The sequence below is a fragment of the Musca vetustissima genome, unplaced genomic scaffold (genome assembly GCF_032173495.1).
Source record: "Musca vetustissima isolate MV318-11 ecotype Yass unplaced genomic scaffold, APGP_CSIRO_Mvet_v1 utg20277, whole genome shotgun sequence".
Lineage (NCBI taxonomy): Eukaryota > Metazoa > Arthropoda > Insecta > Diptera > Muscidae > Musca > Musca vetustissima.
Window position 1 is genome coordinate 87,631 of NW_026879575.1, and position 20,829 is coordinate 108,459.

A 20,829-nucleotide genomic window follows, 5' to 3' on the forward strand; every position below is an offset into this window, starting at 1 on the left:
AATCGCCGCATTAAATCCACCGATAAGATTAATAGCCTGAACTTAGGGTTTTGAAATCGAAGTATATTGGCCGATAAGCCAAATTCACAAATCGAACAGAATAATCTCTTTAATTGTACTTGATTAGGTTTACAATGCATTTTTCCCTCGAAATTTTTGGCAGGATGATGATTCACAATCGATCCGACTAGGTTTATACAATATACATATATATAACCAGTGAGCGGAGCAGTATAGTCGGACGCGGCCGACCATACGATACCCTACACAACTACCGCGAACTCTAACTTTCTGAGGATGTTTATTCCGAGTCTGAGTAATATTTCGTGATATTTGCCCCCTCTTGTCCGATTAGAGGTCAACAACACCTCTTCCTTACTTTTTTCGAATATTCAGTACAGTCCTTCTAATTACTTGTCCAGATTACCTTCACGGTGGGTTGTGTTGTGATTTTCGGATTATACTCGACTCGAAAACACACAAAAAATTAAGTTTTCGGTCCATTTCATCCCAAAATTTTAATCTGATCATCACCGAAAATTGTAGGCGTTGTTCTTGACCATAACTGGAACTTCATGAAAATTTCAAAGCCATCAGCGCGATATTTCCCCCTCTAATGTGGTAATGGGTTACTAAATAATATCTGAATACGTAAGCACCTGTAAATATTAGACTGTAACTTCCACATCTAAGTAGATACATCACTATATTTGGTATCAATTTAAAGGCCAACCACTCCTCTTGGATATGCTATCAACTCCTCGGGTCTACATCCTCCAAGAGTAAATATATATGCCATAGAATACAAATTTTGTCATTTTTCACACAAAAGTCAGGGTCCATTTGACCCGCTAAATATTGACCGATCTTTATCAAAACATGCATGCTTATTCTCTGGGCCGTTCCCCTTCTCCATGCAAAAATTCGCGGTGTTTGGGCCAAATTTGCGGCCTCTGGAGCGACCAGAAAAACCGACAAAAATAATGTTATTGGTCCCTTTCATCCCCTAAATATTAACCGATATTTTCCAAAAACAATAGGGGTCTTCATTGGCCAGAACCCATCCTACATGCAAAATTTCGTAAAGATTGGTCCATAACTGTGGCCTGTATCGTGTTTACAAATTATAATGGACAGACGGACGGACGGACACACATGTCTAGATCGACACAGCGGCGTTACAAACATTTGGGGCTGCACAAAGCTATAATACCCTGACAACATAGTTGTGTAGGGTATAAAAATTAGTAAAAATGTATTTGCCTGTCGGTGTTGCCGACAAATATAGCATCTAAATATTAAATATGGCGATGAATATCATTAACATATTCGCCACCCTAATTTATGTCTGTATCTGTCATAAAATTTATAGGCCTTGAAAAAAAATTAACTTACCTTCAAAATTCCTTCCAGGTAAATCGGTGACAAATCAAATACTCAATGATGCTTGTGGTGAATTTAAATCGGGCCGGCTCACCGCCATATTGGGTCCATCGGGTGCTGGTAAAACATCACTGTTAAATGCTCTCTCCGGTTTCAAGTAAGTAAGGAGCTTCCACGATTTTATTCTATATCGATTTTTTAAAACCCGTAAATTTCTAGGGCTTCTGGTGTAACGGGAAATATTGAATTGAATGGCAGACCACGAAATATTGTCGAATTTCGTAAAATGTCATCATATATTCCGCAAAATTTTGCAATGTTGGATCTATTAACAGTTCAGGAGACACTGAGAGTTTCGACGGATTTGAAATTACCTGCAGAGACAACAATACAAGAGAAGGATAAAATTGTAAGTAATGACAATAAATTCTTAAATATGCGACATTTTACCCTGAACCTAAGGCCTATAGACAGGCGTGGATTTTTTAAAAATATGTTTGCATGGCCTGTAGACTTCTTACTTACTTAGCTGGCTTATGACAGAACGGTTGTTCCATAAGCCGAGTTTAAAAAAGATTTCCAAACGCGTCGGTCTTGTGCGCATCTCCTCCAATTTGAAAGGCCACGTTCCAAGATGTTGTTTTCTACTTGGTCTTTCCATCTAATTCGTGGCCTTCCCCTTCGATGGGAACCATCAGTAGGCTCGCTTTTATATGTCTTTTGAGCTGGGGCATTCTCGTTCATTCATTCGCACAACATGGCCTAGCCACCGAAGTCGCTGCATCTCAATACGTCTAACAATGTCGATGTCCGAGAATAGCTGGTACAGCTCATGGTTCATTCGACGGCAATATTCATCGTCAACGCAGATCGGGCCATAGAATTTCGGCCCGGAGAATTTTTCTCTCAAACTATTTAACAGCTACATCATCTGCTTGCGCAAGTACCCATGCTTCAGATCCATATAACAGCACGGGTAGTATCAACGTCTTGTAAAGTGTGAGTTTGGTCTGGCGGGAGGTGACCTTATTTCTAAACTGCTTACTTAGACCATAGTAGCATCTGTTGGCCATCACAATCCTTCTCCGAATTTCAAAACTGATGTCATTCGTTTTATTTATGGCGGTACCAAGGTATATAAAATCGTTAACTACCTCGAAGCTGTAGTTCTCAAGTTCCACAGTTGGTACGAGTCTACTGGATGTTTTGCGCTTTGATACCATCAGCTTGGTCTTCTCGCCGTTCACTGCCAGACCCACTTTGGCAGATTCCTTCTCAATTTGTTCAAAGGTGGTTGTTACCGCTCTCAATGTTCGACCCATTATATCGATGTCATCGGCGTAGGCAAGTAACATGTGTTGTTTGGTGTACAGAGTGCCATTTCTGTTTGCCTCTCGTATGACCTTTTCCAGCAGGATGTTGAACAGGTCACACCACAAACTGTCACCTTGTCTGAATCCTCGTTCGGTATAGAAGGGCTCAGATATGTCTTTTCCGACCTTAATTGCTGATCTTGTGCCAGTTAAAGTTATCCTTCATAGCCGTATTAATTTTGCAGGAATGCCGAACGTAGACATGGCTTTAAACACCTCTGAACGGAAAGGGCTATCGAATGGGGCTTTATAGTCGACGAATAGGTGGAATGTGTCGTTCGTGAATTTTTTCCAGGATTTGTCGCAGAGTGAAAATCTGGTACATGGTGTATTTGCGCTTTGATACCATCAGCTTGGTCTTCTCGCCGTTTACTGCCAGACCCACTTTGGCAGATTCCTTCTCAATTTGTTCAAAGGTGGTTGTTACCGCTCTCAATGTTCGACCCATTATATCGATGTCATCGGCGTAGGCAAGTAACATGTGTTGTTTGGTGTACAGAGTGCCATTTCTGTTTGCCTCTCGTATGACCTTTTCCAGCAGGATGTTGAACAGGTCACACCACAAACTGTCACCTTGTCTGAATCCTCGTTCGGTATAGAAGGGCTCAGATATGTCCTTTCCGACCTTAATTGCTGATCTTGTGCCAGTTAAAGTTATTCTTCATAGCCGTATTAATTTTGCAGGAATGCCGAACGTTGACATGGCTTTAAACACCTCTGAACGGAAAGGGCTATCGAATGGGGCTTTATAGTCGACGAATAGGTGGAATGTGTCGTTCGTGAATTTTTTCCAGGATTTGGCGCAGAGTGAAAATCTGGTCAATGGTGGACTTGTCAGGTCTGAAGCCGCATTGGTATGGTCCAATAATGTCATTGACCATTGGCTTCAGTCGTTCACACAGCACGCTGGATAAAACTTTATATGCGATGGGAAGGAGACTTATTCCTCTATAGTTGGCACATATCGTCTTGTCTCCTTTTTTGATGCTAAGGTTCCAATCATTGGGCATACTTTCCTCTAGCCAAATTGTACTTATCGGCTGGTACATGCTCCTGACCAGCATCTAGCCACTATCATTGAATAGTTCGGCTTTTAAACCATCGGCACCTGTTGCTTTATTATTCTTCACCCGATTGATTGCTATTCTGACCTCATCATGGCTAGATCCTCAGCACGCTGTCTGTGTCTGTCACCAGGTTTCCTTCTTCATCTCCACGGGAGGATGTGCCTGCACCAAAGCCTTCGGTTTGGTGTTTTACTCGTTGGTAAAATTTCCGGACTTCATTCTGACTCCTGTACATCTCGATTTGCTCCCGCTCACGTTTATCTTGTTCTTTCTAAAAACACGTTTCTCCTCTCTCCTTTTCACCCGATAATTCCCCATCACAATACGTGTTGCTACTGTCTGCAGGGTTGACCTATACGCTGCGTTTTTCATATTACGAGACTCCTTATCGTACCACGGATTTCTTGATGGTGGTTTTTGGTACCCAAGTGTTGCTTTTGTCGCAGTTTGTAGGGAGAGTGCAATTCTTTGCCATTGTGCTTCTATACGATTATCGGGACAAGAAGTGCTTTCGTAAATCAGGTGGGTAAGTTGAGCGGAGTAGGCCTCGGCTACCTGTAGTGTTTTTCCAGTTTTTCGACGTCGAGTTTCCGAGCATAGAGGAAGTATTTTTCATAGACGAACTCTAGATGAGAGCCCTTTTTCATAGACCTGCTTTAGGAAGAGTCTTTTTCATAGACGAGATCTAGAGGGAGTCTTTTGCATTGGCGAGCTCTAGAGTGAGTCCTTTTCATAGACGAGCTCTAGAGGAAGTCTTTGTAAACGATCTTTAATGTGAGTTTTTACAGAGGAGCTCAAGAAGGAGACTTTTTCACAGCCGACCTTTAAAGGGAGTCTTTTTCATACGACCTCTAGGGGGAGTCTTTATAGAGGAGCTCTAGAGGGAGTTTTTATAGACGACCTCTAGAGGAAGTCTTTTACACATCGTTGTCGGATGTTGGTACCAAAAATATTTTCCCTTCCAATTTTTGCATTAAAATCTCTCTAGCAGAATTTTAATGTCATGGCCAGGGCAGCGATCATATGCAGTTTCTAGGCGCTCGTAAAAAATGCCTTTGGTCTGCTCATCTTTGTCTTCGGTCGAAGCATAGGCGCAAATAAGACTGATGTAGAAGAACTTCGTTTTTATGTGGATTATAGCAATTCGCTCATCTACTGTGGTGAATCTTGAAACGAGGTCTTTTATACTCCTGTTGACCATAAATCCGCAGCCAAATTCATGTCTCGGTTCATGGCAGGCAGCTATAATACAGTCCGTAATAGTCTGATTTACTTACACCTGTGCCTTTCGTCTTTTTACTTCTTGAGTACATCCGCAAAAGCGAGAACTGCGCCTGTTCTGTACAACGTGCGCACATTCCAAGTGCAGATTCGCAGATCGTGGCCCTTAATACGTTTGCGGGGTCTTCAACATTAGGCGGGTTTGGTTTGCTTTTTCATAGTAGGAGGGGTTTTCCGAGTGTGGGCAACTAACCCGAGGCCTCAACCCATTTTTTTATAGTTCTTATGGTTGAACTCGCGGCACATTTCAACGGGTGATGAAAACAGTTACCCCAGGTGACACCACGGGGAGGTCAGTGTCCACAATTGAGATGAAAGAGGGACCATGATAAGCCTGGACTTCGTCATGTTAAAGTCAATCAGAGCCGTTGCTTGGTATCTATTATCCCCTAATCCACGACTGTTTATTGGCCCTGAAAAAAAATATTTTTAAAAAATCCTTGGAAAAATATTTTTTTTAATTCTCCTTTCTTCCAGATCAACAACATTTTGGAAATGTTAAACCTCACCCACAGTCGTCACACCTTGGTACAAAATCTATCGGGCGGTGAATATAAACGTTTATCAATTGGCGTTGAAATGGTCACAAATCCTCCCATTATGTTCTTCGATGAACCGACCAGTGGTCTGGACAGTGTTGCATCCTATCAAATTATATCCTATCTGCGTAAATTGGCCCGAGATGGTCGGGTCATTGTGTGTGTGGTCCATCAGCCAAGTTCTAGATTGATGAAATTATTCGATGATATTATGGTGGTGTCAAAGGGTTGTATTCTGTATTCTGGGGCACAGGACGGCATGTTGGAGCAGTTTAAAAAATCCGGTTTCGAATGTCCACAATATTATAATCCAGCTGATTATGGTAAGGGAATTTGGAGATTTTCTTTCTTTATTTGAAAAAAATTGTTTTCGATTTTTTTAGTGTTGGAGGTCAGCAGTGATTTTACAAATCCTTTACTATCGAAACTTATCTATGAAAATAGATTGAAACACAATGCGGACAGGAAAATGGCAAATTATAATGGAAATTCGGAATCGGGTAAATAATGGTTTTTGAGAGGAAATACAAAATCCAAATTTATAGAATTTGTTGCCTTTCCTTCCAGCCGCCCTTTTAAAAGACTCAAATTCTACACCAGCAGCACCCCTCCACACAACTGTCGATATGCTTAGCACAATTTCTCTGGAAGCCGAGGGTATACGACCCAAGGAAAGGGTATCTGTTTGCAGACAATTTATGGTCTTACTGAAAAGATCCACCACCTCAACCTATCGGAATATGGTATGGAAAAATATAGAAAAGTTTACAAATAATAGTTAACCTCTTTCCAACCTCTAGCTCTCGGTGCGTCTTCGGATAATTATGCACATTGCTGTGGCCATTCTGTTGGGTGTGGTATTCTGGCAGATTGGCAATGATGGAGCCAAGACCCTCACAAATGCCTCGTGTATATTTTTCGTTGTCATGTTTGTCTTCTTTGGCAATGCCATGCCCTCGATATTCCTCTGTCCCCAGGAATGTGCGGTGTTCATAAGGGAATACCTGAATGGCTGGTATTCCATCAAATCCTATTATATAGCAAAAATTATATCCGATTTACCCTTGCAATTTGTGTGTCCAACATTGTTGACATGCATTGCATACTTTATGACGGGCCAACCCATGGAACTGGGTCGGGCCGTTATGTTTTGGGGTATGTGTCTGCTGACGGGGATGATTGGACACTTTATGGGCCTTGTGTGTGGTTCAATGTTTCAAATGCAGGTAAGCAGCAAATTAAATAATTCTTACAGTTTAAATATTAAATTCCAATTCTTCTCCTTTTTCTTCGGTAGATGGGTGTTTTCCTGGTACCATGTCTCACCATACCCTTGTTAATCTTCTCCGGTTTCTTTATACGCATTTTCGAAGTGGCCTCGTATTTAAAAATACTTTGTGATATTTCATTTTTCCGCTATACCATAGAGGGCTTGCTGCGCGCATTATATGCCTATGACCGTCCGGAACTGGAGTGTAATCTTGATTTTTGTTATTATCGACAGCCGAAGAAGTTTCTTAAGGATTTTGGAATGTTTGGTGATCTTTATGGGCAGGATGTAATGGCCTTGTGTATATGGATTGTGGCTTTAATGGTATTATTTTTATTCAGTTTATGGGTGCGCATCAAAAAGGCACTGTAGTAGTTAAATTGTAGGAGGAAGGGGGATTAAACCCCCAGTGTATAATATAAGAGATAACAATTACAAATGTTAAATATTTTTTATACTTTTTTATGTTATTGTAAATAAATGAAAATAAAAATACTTTTAAAAATCCACGCCTTTGGATAAACCTTAAAAAATATATTAAAAAATCCCCGTCCAATCCTGCCAAGTATCTCAGAATATTTTTCAGACCAACCATATCTGCCTTTCGAGGGTCAGCATTTTTCTGAACCAATTTCGACACTGAAGCAAGATGTCAGGTCTCGTAGACGTTGCTAAATATATTAGGGCTCCAACGAGGAATTGATACTCGGTTTGATCTACACGTTGGTCATAATCATTCCAATTTACCTTATAACCGAGTTCCAATGGTACTTGATGTGTTTTACAATCTTCTATTCCATATTGTTGTAATAGACCACGAATATATTGGCTTTGCCCTAGTTTGATCATAACCGATTCACCTAACTGCCCCTTATCGCTGACATCGAACTCACTTGGCAAATTATTTTTGATCTTCAAAACAACCAATTTGTCTTTGCATCCAATAATACTGTCATCTACGTAAACGGCGATCAACATTAGTTTGTTTCTCCTCATGCCTTTGTAGAGACAAGGTTCATTATCACATGGTTTGAAATTCATCTTACGCAATGTGGCATCAAGTTTAGAGTTCCACTCCCGTCCGCTTTGTTTCAGTCCATAAATAGCCTTATGGAGACGTAGAACTTTGTTCGGTGAACTATTTTCCTCAAAATTCGGTGGCTGCTTCATGTATACATTATCATGCAGTTCACTGTTCAAATATTCCGTACTGACATCGATTTGATGTAGAAACATTCATTCTTTCACATCCAGTGACAAATAAAATACGAATTGTAGAGTAACGAGCGACAAGTGAATATATTTTGTTGAAATCTATTCCGTATCGTTGGTGACAGCCTTTGGCTATTAGGCGAGCCTTATATCTCTCAATTTCACCCTTTACATTCCACTTTATGGGCATAGACCCACATATATAGCTTTTTGTCCTCCTGGAAGATCTAGCAGCGACCAGGTCTTATTCTTGCAAAGAGTATGATATTCAACTTCCATTATGGCCTTTAGCCATTTGTCTCCATTATTACTAGCTATTGCCTGCTCCATCGTATTTGGAATATTTTCATCAACAGCATGACATAGAACATCATTAGGTTGCTTTCGTGGACGACAAGGCTTTCCCTTGCGTATAATTCTAGGTCTACCTGCACCAACTTTCTTCGGCATATCCTGTGCAGCACCCATTCCCGTATCTCTAGACTCACTTTCATTTTCAGCTGTTTCGAACCCTTCGAAATCACTCATATCATCCTCGGAACATTCTGCAGCTTGAGTTTCATCCTCAAGTTATTTCCAGCAACATATGTTTGACTTCGATGTAAATTATTGTCTGTGACTCTTTCATTGCCATCGGCTTCAATTTTGTTTTGAAGAATATAATCAAAGATCCTTCATCATCAGATGTCTCACTGTATTTACCAAAACGATTTTCATCAAATAGCACATCCCGGCATTCGATTACTTTGTTTTTTCCGCATCATACATGCCTTAGGTGTCGATGAATATCCAACTATTACATAACGTCTGCCTTTAGCATCGAATTTGGATTTATTCCCAGACTCTTCACTGAGGTTCTCTTTTCATCAAAAGTAACGGTTAAACCTCTGCCAACAGCCTTGTTAACCGATTTAAATTAGCTTACAACTCCGACGAGTACAAAACATCAAACGTTGAAGTTTAATTTTAATTTTAAAATCGTTGGCATACATGTGCACGTCACTCTTACCAATAGCGTTGATGTACTTGTCACCCGCAAGCGCAATTCTCTCTTTGTGTACGTTGAAGTTGCACATATGAGACGTCGCGCCGCTGTTTTTTCTTGTCCGTTCTAGAATTTGCAGGTTTTGCGACGAATACCTTCAGATTGGCTATTTCTTCATTTTTTTCTCGTCTTCTCTTTCCCTCCTCTAAAAGTTTTTGTCTTAGAGATGACAAACTAGGAAGATCATCGCGCGTTTCCATTGCGATCACAAAATTATCAAATTCCTCAGGAAGGCTGGACATGATGGTCAGACATAATGGTCAGAATGCTCCACCTTAATCTCTATACCGGTTTCATGCAATTTCTAGTACACTTCCGAAAACTCGTTCAAATGTTGCACCACATTACCATTCGACGCCATCTTCAAATGTAGCAACTTCTTTTAAAAGGAAACTTTTTGAATCGGACTCTTCGGCATGTAGACCTCCACTAGCTTTTTCCAGGCTTCATGTGAAGTTCTCGCATTTCTTATATAACCCAACTGTGTCGGTTTAACTTCCAGGAAAATAGACGATAGGTCCTTTTCGTCTTTGGCTTCCCATTTGGCTATTGCCGATTCGTTGCCATCCTTCTTTGTTGGACTGAACTGATCACAGGTCATAATTGTTCTCGTCCAACTTATCTATTTGAAGAATTGGTGCACTCATTTATCTCTCCTTTTCACTTAACTTTAAATTTTTAATAAAAATTGCCAGTGTTGGGTAAACTGGGTCCATAACCTGATAAAACCTTGTTTTATTGAAATTAAAAGTAGTGTTTTATGCTTCTGTACACAACGAAATCAACTGTGAGACTAAACACAAAAGAAAACCACTAAAGTCGGACGGGACCGACTATATGATACCCTTCACCACTTTGGGTATATTCCACAGATGAACCCTAACAGACGTCGCATTTTTAAAGGACCAGTAAAATGAAATTGGATCCATAAACATGTCATTCTGCACCCGATACTAAATTTTTCATTTTGTCAGATATAGAAGCTATATCTAAATCTGAACCGATTTCAGGAAACTTAACACACATCATTCTAGACCTAATTCATTACGCTTCGCCAAATTTCGATATTAAGGGACTTTGGTACACCATTTACCTTAAATCGGACGAAAATATATATGGGAGCTATATCTAAATCTGATCCGATTTTCACGAAACTTAACACACATTCTAGACCTAATTCATTACGCTGTGCTAAATTTCGTGCAAATCGAAAGATATTAAGGGACATTTGTGCTATATCTAAATCTGAACCGATTTTCACGAAACTTAACACACATCATTCTAGACCTAATACATTACGCTGCGCTAAATTTCGTGCAAATCGAAAGATATTAAGGGACTTTTGTGCATTAAATCGGACGAAATATATATGGGAGCTATATCTAAATCTGAACCGATTTTCAGGAAACTTAACACACTTCATTCTAGACCTAATTCATTACGCTGCGAAAAATTTCGTGCAAATCGAAAGATATATAGGGACTTTGGTGCACCATTTACCTTAAATCGGACGAAAATATATATGGGAGCTATATCTAAATCTGAGCCGATTTACAGGAAACTTATCACACATCATTCTAGGCCTAATTCATTACGCTGTGCCAAATTTCGTGCAAATCGAAAGATATATAGGAACTTTGGTGCACCATTTACCTTAAATCGGACGAAAATATATATAGGAGCTATATCTATATCTGTACCGATTTTCACGAAATTTAGCACACATCATTCTGGACCTAAGTCAGTACTCTATGCCAAATTTCGTTCAAATCGAAAGATATACAGGGACTTTGGTGCCCCATTTACCTTAAATCGGACGAAAATACATATGGGAGCTATATCTAAATCTGAACCGATTTTTCCCAATTTCAATAGGGTTTGTCGTTGGGCCAAATAAGTGACTTGTGTCAAATTTCATCCAAATCGGATAATAAATGCGACCTGTACTTTGTTTACAATTTAACATCTACAGACTGACAGACGGACGCACATTTATAAATAGACTCAGAAAATGATTCTATGCATATTCTCGAAAGGAACCCTGTGTCTATCTCGTTTCCTTTTGCCTGTTACACACATATGCACAAAGACATAATACCCTGTACCACAGTGTGGTGAAGGGTATAAAAAGAAGTTACAACAGCATTCATGTTGCACAAAAGAGGGTTGCCATCTATTTCCATCTGTAATACCTTGAAAAAATATTTTTAAAAAATCCACGGCTTTTGTAATACCTTTAAAAAATATTTTTAAAAATTCCACGCCAGTTAAATTAATTTGTTCCCAAAAATTTACATAAATCTTACCTTAGCAAGTTTGTATTCCAAATCTATTTTCAATCTTGAAGATAATTTTGAAAACGGCTTTTCTTGCTTAATCACACCGCTTTATAGTTGAAACAATAAAATTCAGAAGAGTTCACTAAGATTTGTATTTGATCTGTTTTTAGTTTTGTTTTTGTGATTTGAACACATTAAAAGAAAGTAAAAAATAAAAAAAGAAACAGAAAAAGGAATAGAAAAATATTTAAAATTCTAATAATTACAATTTTTTGGGGAGAAAGGGGAAAATAAATTTAAATCAACTAACTAAAGATGCTTAAAAAACAAACTTACGACTTAAATTATAACAACATCCATTCTTGAACTACTATATTATTTTGTAAATCTCAAACGAAAATAGTTTATAAAACTATTTTCAAATAGTTTTTATACGCCGAAATATTGGTAACATTTAAAGTCAATTGAAATTATGAAGGTTTGGAGGAGGTTAATTGGTGTAAGGAACCTTTTGTAGAACACACACAAACAAAATAGACTCTATGGCCTAGCCTATGCGATATTTCAGTCTATTGAAATTGATGACATTTCCATGGATTGAGTATCTTCATCCTGTTCGCCGACATGTGATGTGGTTGCAATGGCCGGTTGTGTACCCGAACTAGATGTTCGTCGTGGCATAGACGACGACGGGTTTGATGATGGTGTATTTGTGGCAGGCATTGAGGTGTTCGTATTGATATCACTTTCACTTAGTGACATTTCATCGGTGGCCACGGATGAAGAGTGTTTCTGTATACCACCACCCAGTGATGATTTGGTGGAGGTTGCTGCCAAATCATTTACACTTGATTTCATACTGCTGGTAGCAGCAGCACCAGCACTGGTACCCATACCCGCCCCGGCACCACCACGATTACTTGTCCACAAAAAATTATGTACTGATAGTTTATAATCACTTAATTCCATGTCCATATCATCATCCGAAGAGGTGTCGGCATTTGCCACAGTTGCCGTTGAACTGGTGGGTAATGTGCCCAGAGAAATGACCTTGCCATTGCGTTTATTTTCAATGGTTTTCAGTAGGGATTTGGCTTCCGATTTGCGCTACAATAAAGAAGAAACCAATTAATAATATGTCGAAATACATTTATTTGTTTTACTCACATCATCAGACTCCAAACACTTATAGGCATAATGTGAGGCCCGATCATATTCCCCCTTACTCTCATAATAATTGGCCAATGTCATATAGCCATGATAGAGACTCTGTTTATCGGCTGCAGCCCTTTCATCGGCACAATACAACATATAACAATTGACAGCCAAATCGAATTCACCCAATTTCTCGTGAAGATTTGCCATTTTGAACATGGCAATACCCTCAATATCACCCACATCACACGCTTTGCTATAGCATTTAATGGCATTTTCACATTTCTCCAATTTTTCATAGGTCTCGCCCAATGCCACAAGCATACGGCTATCATAGGGTCGCAACTGATGTGCAATTTTGAAATAATACAAACTGTAGTAGTGCATTTTTAAGATTTCATAAGCCTGGCCGAGGCCATACCAGGCACGATAATCACGTTTATTGACCTCTGAAAGAGAACAGTAAAAAAAAAAAAAATAATTAAAAATATATTTTTAAGGACCATAAGCGTGAATTTTTTTAAATAATTTTTTCAACCCCTATCTGACCCCTTGGCGTGGATTTTTTAAATAATTGTTTCAACCAATATCTGACCCCATAGGCGTGAATTTTTTTAAATAATTTTTTCAACCACTATCCGACCTCTAGGCGTGAATTTTTTTAAATAATTTTTTTTACAACCACTATCCGACCTCTAGGCGTGGATTTAAAAAAAAAATTAACCACTATCTGACCTCTTAGACGTGGATTTTTTTAAATATTTTTTTTTCAAACACTATTTGACCCCTAGGCTTTGATTTTTTAAAATATTTTTTTCAAACACTATCTGACCCCTAGGCTTTGATTTTTTTAAATAATTTTTTCAACCACTAACTGACCCCTAGGCTTTGATTTTTTTAAATATTTTTTTCAATCACTATCTGCCCCCTAGACTGGATTTTTTAAATAATTTTTTCAACAACTAGCTGACCCCTAGGCTTTGATTTTTTTTTAAATAATTTGTTTCAACCACTCTCTGACCTCTAGACCTGCATTTTTTAATAATTTTTTACAACCAATATCTGGCCACCAGACGTGGATTTTTGAATAATTTTTTTACAACCACTATCTGGCCCCTAGGCGTGGATTTTTTAAATAATTTTTTTCAACCACTGTCTGACCTCTTAGACGTGGATTTTTTTAAATAATTTTTTCAACCACTATCCGACCTCTTAGCCCTTGATTTTTTTTATATAATTTTTTTCAACCAATATCTAACCTCTAGGCTTTGATTTTTTTAAATAATTTTTTTCAACCACTATCCGAAATATGGGTTTTGATTTTTTAAATGAGAGTCCCTTGTAAATATAAGCTCACAAACTTACCCACAGCCTTGCGATAACTTTGTATGGCGGCATTTGTATTTTTCAATTCCATAAATTCATGGCCCATCAGTGTCCAGGCAGCCAGATATTTGGGATTCAATTTCAGGGCGCGTTGAAAATACATTATGGCCATTTGATGATCACAGCGTATGCTATAATAGTTACCTATATAAGAATTAAAAATAAATAAAATAAAATACTCAAATTTCAAATCTCCAACTCAACCAACTCACCAATAACACAACACGTTTCCGGACGATATTTATTTATGCCCACCGCTTTATGGGCCAATTGTGCCATTTCCGTTTTCAGTTCCTTGACAAAGAGTAAATTCGAATATGTATCCATGTTGTCGAGACGATATGGATCCGCTTCTTGCAGTTCTTGAAAGATTTCAATGGCCTTATCCACATCTGTAAAATACAATTTTTATATTTTTGAAAATTTAATTCAAAATAATTGCCAATTTTAATACCCACCCCTCTTGTTGTGATACGCCAACGCCATCTGTGATGTCACATAAACACACTTACGAAAACCAGCTGCCTGCAGCTCTTCATATGCCTTCAGGCCTTCATCATTCAAATACATTTCGATGTATGTATGAGCGACGAAGAAGTGACGCATCCAATGGCCACCAAAATGCATTGTCTGCAGTTTTTCCTTTTCGGTGACCAGGGGTGCCAATTCCACATATGAAGCCCATAACATGGGTGCCAAACGTATTGACTGAACCAAAACCTGATGTGCCGCCTGATTGAGATTCAAAGCTTTGAGGATGACCCCGTACAAATACATGCCATAGCCGTCCAAACGTCCACGTGAATATTCAGCTCTCAGGGTGGCCAAGAGTTCAGCCAAGTCTTTGACATGTCCCGAATCGTTTAAATTCGATTGATCTGTGGTGGAATCCAGCCGCCTCTTCTCCAAACCCATATAGGTGGCATAATAGTGTAGAAATTTTGGCACAGCCGATTCACAATTTCTCACCATATATGCCGCCCGATCATATTCCCGTACATCGAAATAGCTTTTGGCCAAATAGTAGCTATCGTATTCTGCGGGAGTTATTCCGTCCATAGCGGCATCACTGAAATCACATTTATCGCCATCCAGTTCAATATCCGCCAGGCCGTGGTTCATTTCGGCCAGCCATTTGACACTGTGCAGCAGACCGCGTTTTTGACACTCGACAATGCCACGCCTCAGCTCCCGTTTAACATCCTGCAGAGGTACATTGAAATAGTCGTCCTCCATGTTGGTGGATTATGGATTTGCGGCTATTTGAAATTTGGAAATTTGATTTCGGCGTCACAAAGTTTGAGTTGTGTTTGGTTTTGTTTAGGGGTCGTCTTCTCGGTATTCTTCTTCTTCTTCTCAGGCTTTTTATTGTTGTCATTGTTGCCGCGCTAAAAAATTTCTTCGCAGATGATTGCTTTTTTGCAATGGGCAATACAAAGGCGCTGATTGTTGAAATTATCGGCGTGCACTTCAAGGAATGTTTGACATTTGGCAAAAACAACAACGATATGAAGGTGTTAGAGCGAGAGAGCAATATTTTCAACGGTTATAAGACACAAAAGAGTGGATTTTTTAAAGCGATTTTTTCATCCGGTATCTGGCCCTTAGGCGTGGATTTTTTAAAGGAATTTTTGTCAAAGATTTTCGGACCCTTAGGCTTGGAATTTTTAAAGGAATTTTTGTCAAAGATTTTAAGACCGTTAGGCGTGGATTTTTAAAGGAATTTTTGTCAACGATTTTCAGACTCTTAGGCGTGAATTTTTTAAAGGAATTTTTGTCAACGATTTTCAGACCCTTAGGCGTGGATTTTTTAAAGGAATTTTTGTCAACGATTTTCAGACCCTTAGGCGTTGATTTTTTAAAGGAATTTTTGTCAACCATTTTCAGACCCTTAGGCGTTGATTTTTTAAAGGAATTTTTGTCAACCATTTTCAGACCCATAGGCGTGGATTTTTGTCAATGATTATGAGGTCTTTAGGTGTGGATTTTTAAAGGAATTTTTGTCAATGATTATGAGGTCTTTAGGTGTGGATTTTTAAAGAAATTTTTGTCATTATGAGGTCTTTAGGTGTGGATTTTTAAAGGAATTTTTGTCAATGATTATGAGGTCTTTAGGTCTGGATTTTTAAAGGAATTTTTGTCAATGATTATGATGTCTTTAGGTGTGGATTTTTAAAGGAATTTTTGTCAATGATTATGAGGTCTTTAGGGGTGAATTTTGAAAGGAATTTTTGTCAACGATTATTTAAACCTTAAAAGGAATTTTTGTCAATGATTATGAGGTCTTTAGGAGTGGATTTTTAAAGGAATTTTTGTCAACGATTACCTAAACCTTAGGCGGAGATTTTTAAACACATTTTAAATTTTTTAAAAGGAATTTTTGTCAAAGAATTTGCAATTAATTTTCGTAAAATGTTTTTTTTAATTGGCAAGAATTGTAAATAAAAGACAGGACAATGGGCATTGTTTACACATAAATTAAATAGACAATAGTAGTTAGTGTTACATTTTCCAATAAAATATTATACGTTATTAAAAAGATAAAACATAAAATAATAATAATAATAATAAAAAATAGTTACTAAAAATATTCTCATTTGTCATGCTTAGAACCTACAAAAACATGACGTACGACAATATTTGATTTTGCACGAGTTTGATTGACAACAGCTTTGCTGGTGGTGTTCTTTTTGACAGCTGGAGTTGTGGCAAATGATGTCGATGATGACGAAGATTTATTATCATCTGTCTTGGCAGCGGCTACTGGAGTTAATCCGGCTGTGAGCAATTCATTTGGTGATGGTGTTTGGGGAGTAAAACTATGCACCAAATCTTCTTTGGAGGAGAATTTAACAATTTTCGATGGTTCTTTGGAGAATAAATCACGTTGTTTGGTGAGTATGGAACGGGCCGGTGGGGTACTTGTGATTTCCGTAACTAAACATGACGTCGACGAAGATGATGATGTAGATTTTCCCAAAGGACTTTTTTTAGTGGGAGAGACGGATGATTTTGCGGAAGGTTGCAAGGCATTTTCGGACATCGAGGTTGGTTTCACATTTTCCTTATCTTCTAATAATTTATTATCAACGATTATTGGTTTTTCATCAATCTCTTCTTTAACTTCCGAAATCTCTTCTTCTTTAATTCCCTTTTTAATAGATGTAGGCGTCTGTGTTGGTGGTTCCAAGGAATTATCATTCTCATCTTTGATTGTGGCCTCCTTTTTTTGTGGTGTCATTGATTTACGATTGAGATTCTCAAATGTTGCACTTCTACGGCTACTAACAATACGTGGCCTTGCATCGCTTTGTTCCTTTTCGGTGATGTGAAAATCAAATGCATGCACGGGTTTAAAATCAATTTTATGCTCCGTCAATAGATGTTCACGATCCAATAGTAAACAACGTGATTTCAAGGCCTCAAATCTCCATCTAAAAATAAAATAAAGAAAAATAAATTTCTAAATTTAAAAAACGAAAATATTGCAATTTTATACCTAGCCAAATCTTGTTGAGAATTTCGTTGCTGCTCCTCCAAATTCGCCTTTTGTAGCCGTACACTATGTAGCTGCCGTTTGAAATCTTCCGTCTCCTTTCTGTTACAAAGATGGAGGGAGGATAATTGTTATCGACGAAAAAATCAGCTTCATTCTTAATTCTTATGTTTGTCTTACGATGCTAATAAGATATATGTACAGGACATTCCATACTAATAGGGGGGCAGACAGATAGATAACTACGTTTTATAAACAACCAAGGAAGCAATTTTTTGAAAAAATGTCTTAAAAACTACTTAATTTCTATTAAAATGAAATACATTTTTAAATGTACTCCGATATATGTTTTTAGTAATCGTGTCTTATCATTGTTTCGAGTTAAAAATAACATGCTTTGGTTTGAGATGCATATGGAGTGGGGGGCTGGGGTTTGATTTGAAAGTGTTTCTGTTTAGAGTAAAAAGCGTGGCTTGGTAAAACACCAAGACTTCATAAAATTCCCTATATAATCTATACACGTGGCAACGCGTTTGGTTAACTCATACTTGCAATAACTGAGCATTGAATCAAGCCAGAGAACACCCTTTTCCTTGGCCAAATCATTCAGACGCTCTTGATTCCATTTCAATTTACGTTCAAGCTCTTCATTTTGGCTAAGCAGGCTGCGTACGCGTTCATTGAGTTTTTCTGAAAAGAAAAAAAGGAAATTTAGTTATTAAATCCATCCATACAGAGACATGGATTATTTAGATGAAGTTTTCAAAAATTATCTGATTCCGAGGCGTGGGGTTTTTAAAGGTATTTTTTCAACGATTATCTGATTCCGAGGCGTGGATTTTTTAAAGGTATTTTTTCAACGATTATCTGATTCAGAGGCGTGGATTTTTTAAAGGGATTTTTTCAACGATTATCTGATTCCGAGGCGTGGATTTTTAAAGGTATTTTTTCAACGATTATCTGATTCCGAGGCGTAGATTTTTTAAAGAATTTTTTCAACGATTATCTGATTCCGAGGCGTAGATTTTTTAAAGAATTTTTTCAACGATTATATTATTCCGAGGCGTAGATTTTTTAAAGAATTTTTTCAACGATTATCTGATTCCGAGGCGTAGATTTTTTAAAGAATTTTTTCAACGATTATCTGATTCCGAGGCGTAGATTTTTTAAAGAATTTTTTCAACGATTATCTGATTCCGAGGCGTAGATTTTTTAAAGAATTTTTTCAACGATTATCTGATTCCGAGGCGTAGATTTTTTAAAGAATTTTTTCAAGACGTGGATTTTTTTCAAGCTTGGATTTTTTAAAGAATTTTTTTAAAACGTGGATTTTTTTCAAGCTTGGATTTTTTAAAGAATTTTTTTAAAACGTGGATTTTTTTCAAGCTTGGATTTTTTAAAGAATTTTTTTAAAACGTGGATTTTTTTCAAGCTTGGATTTTTTAAAAAAAATTTTCAAGACGTCTAAAGGACCTTCAATAGATTTTGAACTCAAAAAAAAATTATATATATTAAAAAGGCATCCCATCATACCTTGATACACTTTATCAGCATTGCAGAATATTGCACTGCATGCCTCCAGCTCTGTGTGCATGGCAATATTTTCACGTTTCAAACGGCGAATCTCGTGTTCACTCTCATTGTAAATCTTTTTCATTTGCATGTAGCTTTTCTTTTGGGAATTCAGTAATTGTTTCATGACCTGGCGTTGATCATCCACTTCGGCAAATAAGGAATTTCCTTTGCGATCTGCAAAAAAAGAAGAGGAAATACAAAATATTGAATAAGAAATTTTTGAACAGTTTTAAACTGCCACTTTTTTAAAAAAAAAAAATTGATATTTGGAAGATTGAAAATAATATTGGTTATGAAACCTTACCATTATTTTCCGGAGCAGCCGATAACATTGCAATTTGGGCATTGGCTTCGGCCAATTGTTCTTGAGTACTTTCCAGGATTTGAACCTTTTCATCAAGGTCGGCCTTTTTCGATTGTAGATTTTCCTCCAGGCAATTGATTTGATCACGTAAAATTTCAATATTTTTCTAAAAAGAAAATGAAATTTATAAAACAAAAATTTTGAACTATGTAGTTATTTCCAAATCTACCTCATACTCGGCAATCGTTAGCGTATATCGTACAGTTTGCTCTTGAAAATCTTCCATTTTCTCGAGCAAATCCATATTTTCCGTTTCCAACATTTGGATACGCTGCAAATCTTCCTCGGAGGATTTACTCTCCACAACCGCAGGTTCGCTTTCTTTACGTTTATTCAACTCTTCCACGGTCTTGGTTAGCATTGCATTTTCCTCGAGCAATGCATTATGATCCTGTTGCAGTGTATTATAGGACAGCTCCAATTTGCTATAACGCTTTCGCAACTCCGCCAATTCCGATAGGGTCTTTTGCAATTCATTCGCATCATCTTGACAATTTTCACTGCTCGTGTATTGTTCCAGCTCTTGTGACAGGTAGGCTTGGGCTGCAACCGCTGTATCTAATGATCGCTTGAGTTCGTGTATTTTTTGTGTATCGGCTTCGTTCGATTCCTTTAGATCTTGATAGCGATCGAAGAGTTTACAAAATTCCTCCAACAGTTCATCTCGTGTAAAGTTAATAATATCGGGATAATCAACCATGATGCTGCCAGTTTAGTTGTGTTTTTCCGTTTCGTATTTTTGGGGAATATTTATAAATTTAATTTCGATTTTTTTTTAATTTAGATTTTAATAAAACTTTGCCGCCGCTACACACAAACACTTTCAAATATATAATGTACCAACATCACATACACACACACAGTATCGTCACAAAGGCAAGTACCGAGTACTCTCTCTCTCGGTCTTTCAAAGGCATACACAGAAATGGTAGGTCTGTGACATTTGTAACGGCGTTCAAACATAAGGGGGCTTCCAACTATGCGATTACACATAATAAGGGTTTTTTATATAAAAAATGTAAATCCGCTGAAATTTCCAAATCCTTCGCCCCGAATTGGACATAGAAAATACTTAAAATCGATCAAATCATTGTAAATTGTGGAAAAAAGATGTTGTGACCACTTTCTCTCTTTTATAGGCATACTGAGAGATGGTAGGTGTGTGATTGTAACGGCGTTGAAAAATAAGGGGTCTTCCAACTACCCTACCAAACTGACGATCCCCCTGGTCCGTCCCATAGACGATAGCCGACCGAAGGGCTCCTTCAAAGAGCAACTAATGCCTTCACAGTAGTAGGCTGTTGGTTCCGCTACAGCCTCCTCGAACAAAATTTTTGAAATACAAAATACAAAAATTGAACCAGTAGCTTTTTAATTAAAGCTATAAAAATGCTGCCTGAAAGT

At 37.9% G+C, this 20,829-nt stretch overlaps 3 protein-coding genes across 3 annotated transcripts; 1 reads left to right on the plus strand and 2 right to left on the minus strand.

Annotated features, from left to right (window-relative positions):
- The first annotated feature begins 1,304 nt into the window (after window positions 1–1,304).
- LOC133324516 (ATP-binding cassette sub-family G member 4) lies at window positions 1,305–7,285 on the plus strand. The gene is made up of 8 exons (XM_061533351.1): window positions 1,305–1,350; window positions 1,414–1,540; window positions 1,603–1,792; window positions 5,582–5,966; window positions 6,027–6,143; window positions 6,211–6,386; window positions 6,444–6,869; window positions 6,941–7,285. The coding sequence occupies exons 1-8, from the start codon at window positions 1,305–1,307 to the stop codon at window positions 7,283–7,285; spliced, it is 1,812 nt and encodes a 603-aa protein (XP_061389335.1).
- A 4,728-nt stretch (window positions 7,286–12,013) lies between these two features.
- Window positions 12,014–15,226, minus strand: LOC133324517 (cell division cycle protein 23 homolog). Its single transcript, XM_061533352.1, has 5 exons — window positions 14,449–15,226; window positions 14,203–14,382; window positions 13,970–14,134; window positions 12,617–13,053; window positions 12,014–12,556 (listed from the first exon to the last, which is right to left on the minus strand). The coding sequence occupies exons 1-5, from the start codon at window positions 15,224–15,226 to the stop codon at window positions 12,014–12,016; spliced, it is 2,103 nt and encodes a 700-aa protein (XP_061389336.1).
- Window positions 15,227–16,583: 1,357 nt separating this feature from the next.
- Window positions 16,584–20,145, minus strand: LOC133324518 (protein Spindly). Its single transcript, XM_061533354.1, has 6 exons — window positions 19,595–20,145; window positions 19,366–19,531; window positions 19,020–19,235; window positions 18,035–18,176; window positions 17,490–17,588; window positions 16,584–17,424 (listed from the first exon to the last, which is right to left on the minus strand). The coding sequence occupies exons 1-6, from the start codon at window positions 20,123–20,125 to the stop codon at window positions 16,584–16,586; spliced, it is 1,995 nt and encodes a 664-aa protein (XP_061389338.1). The 5' UTR covers window positions 20,126–20,145.
- Window positions 20,146–20,829: the final 684 nt, after the last annotated feature.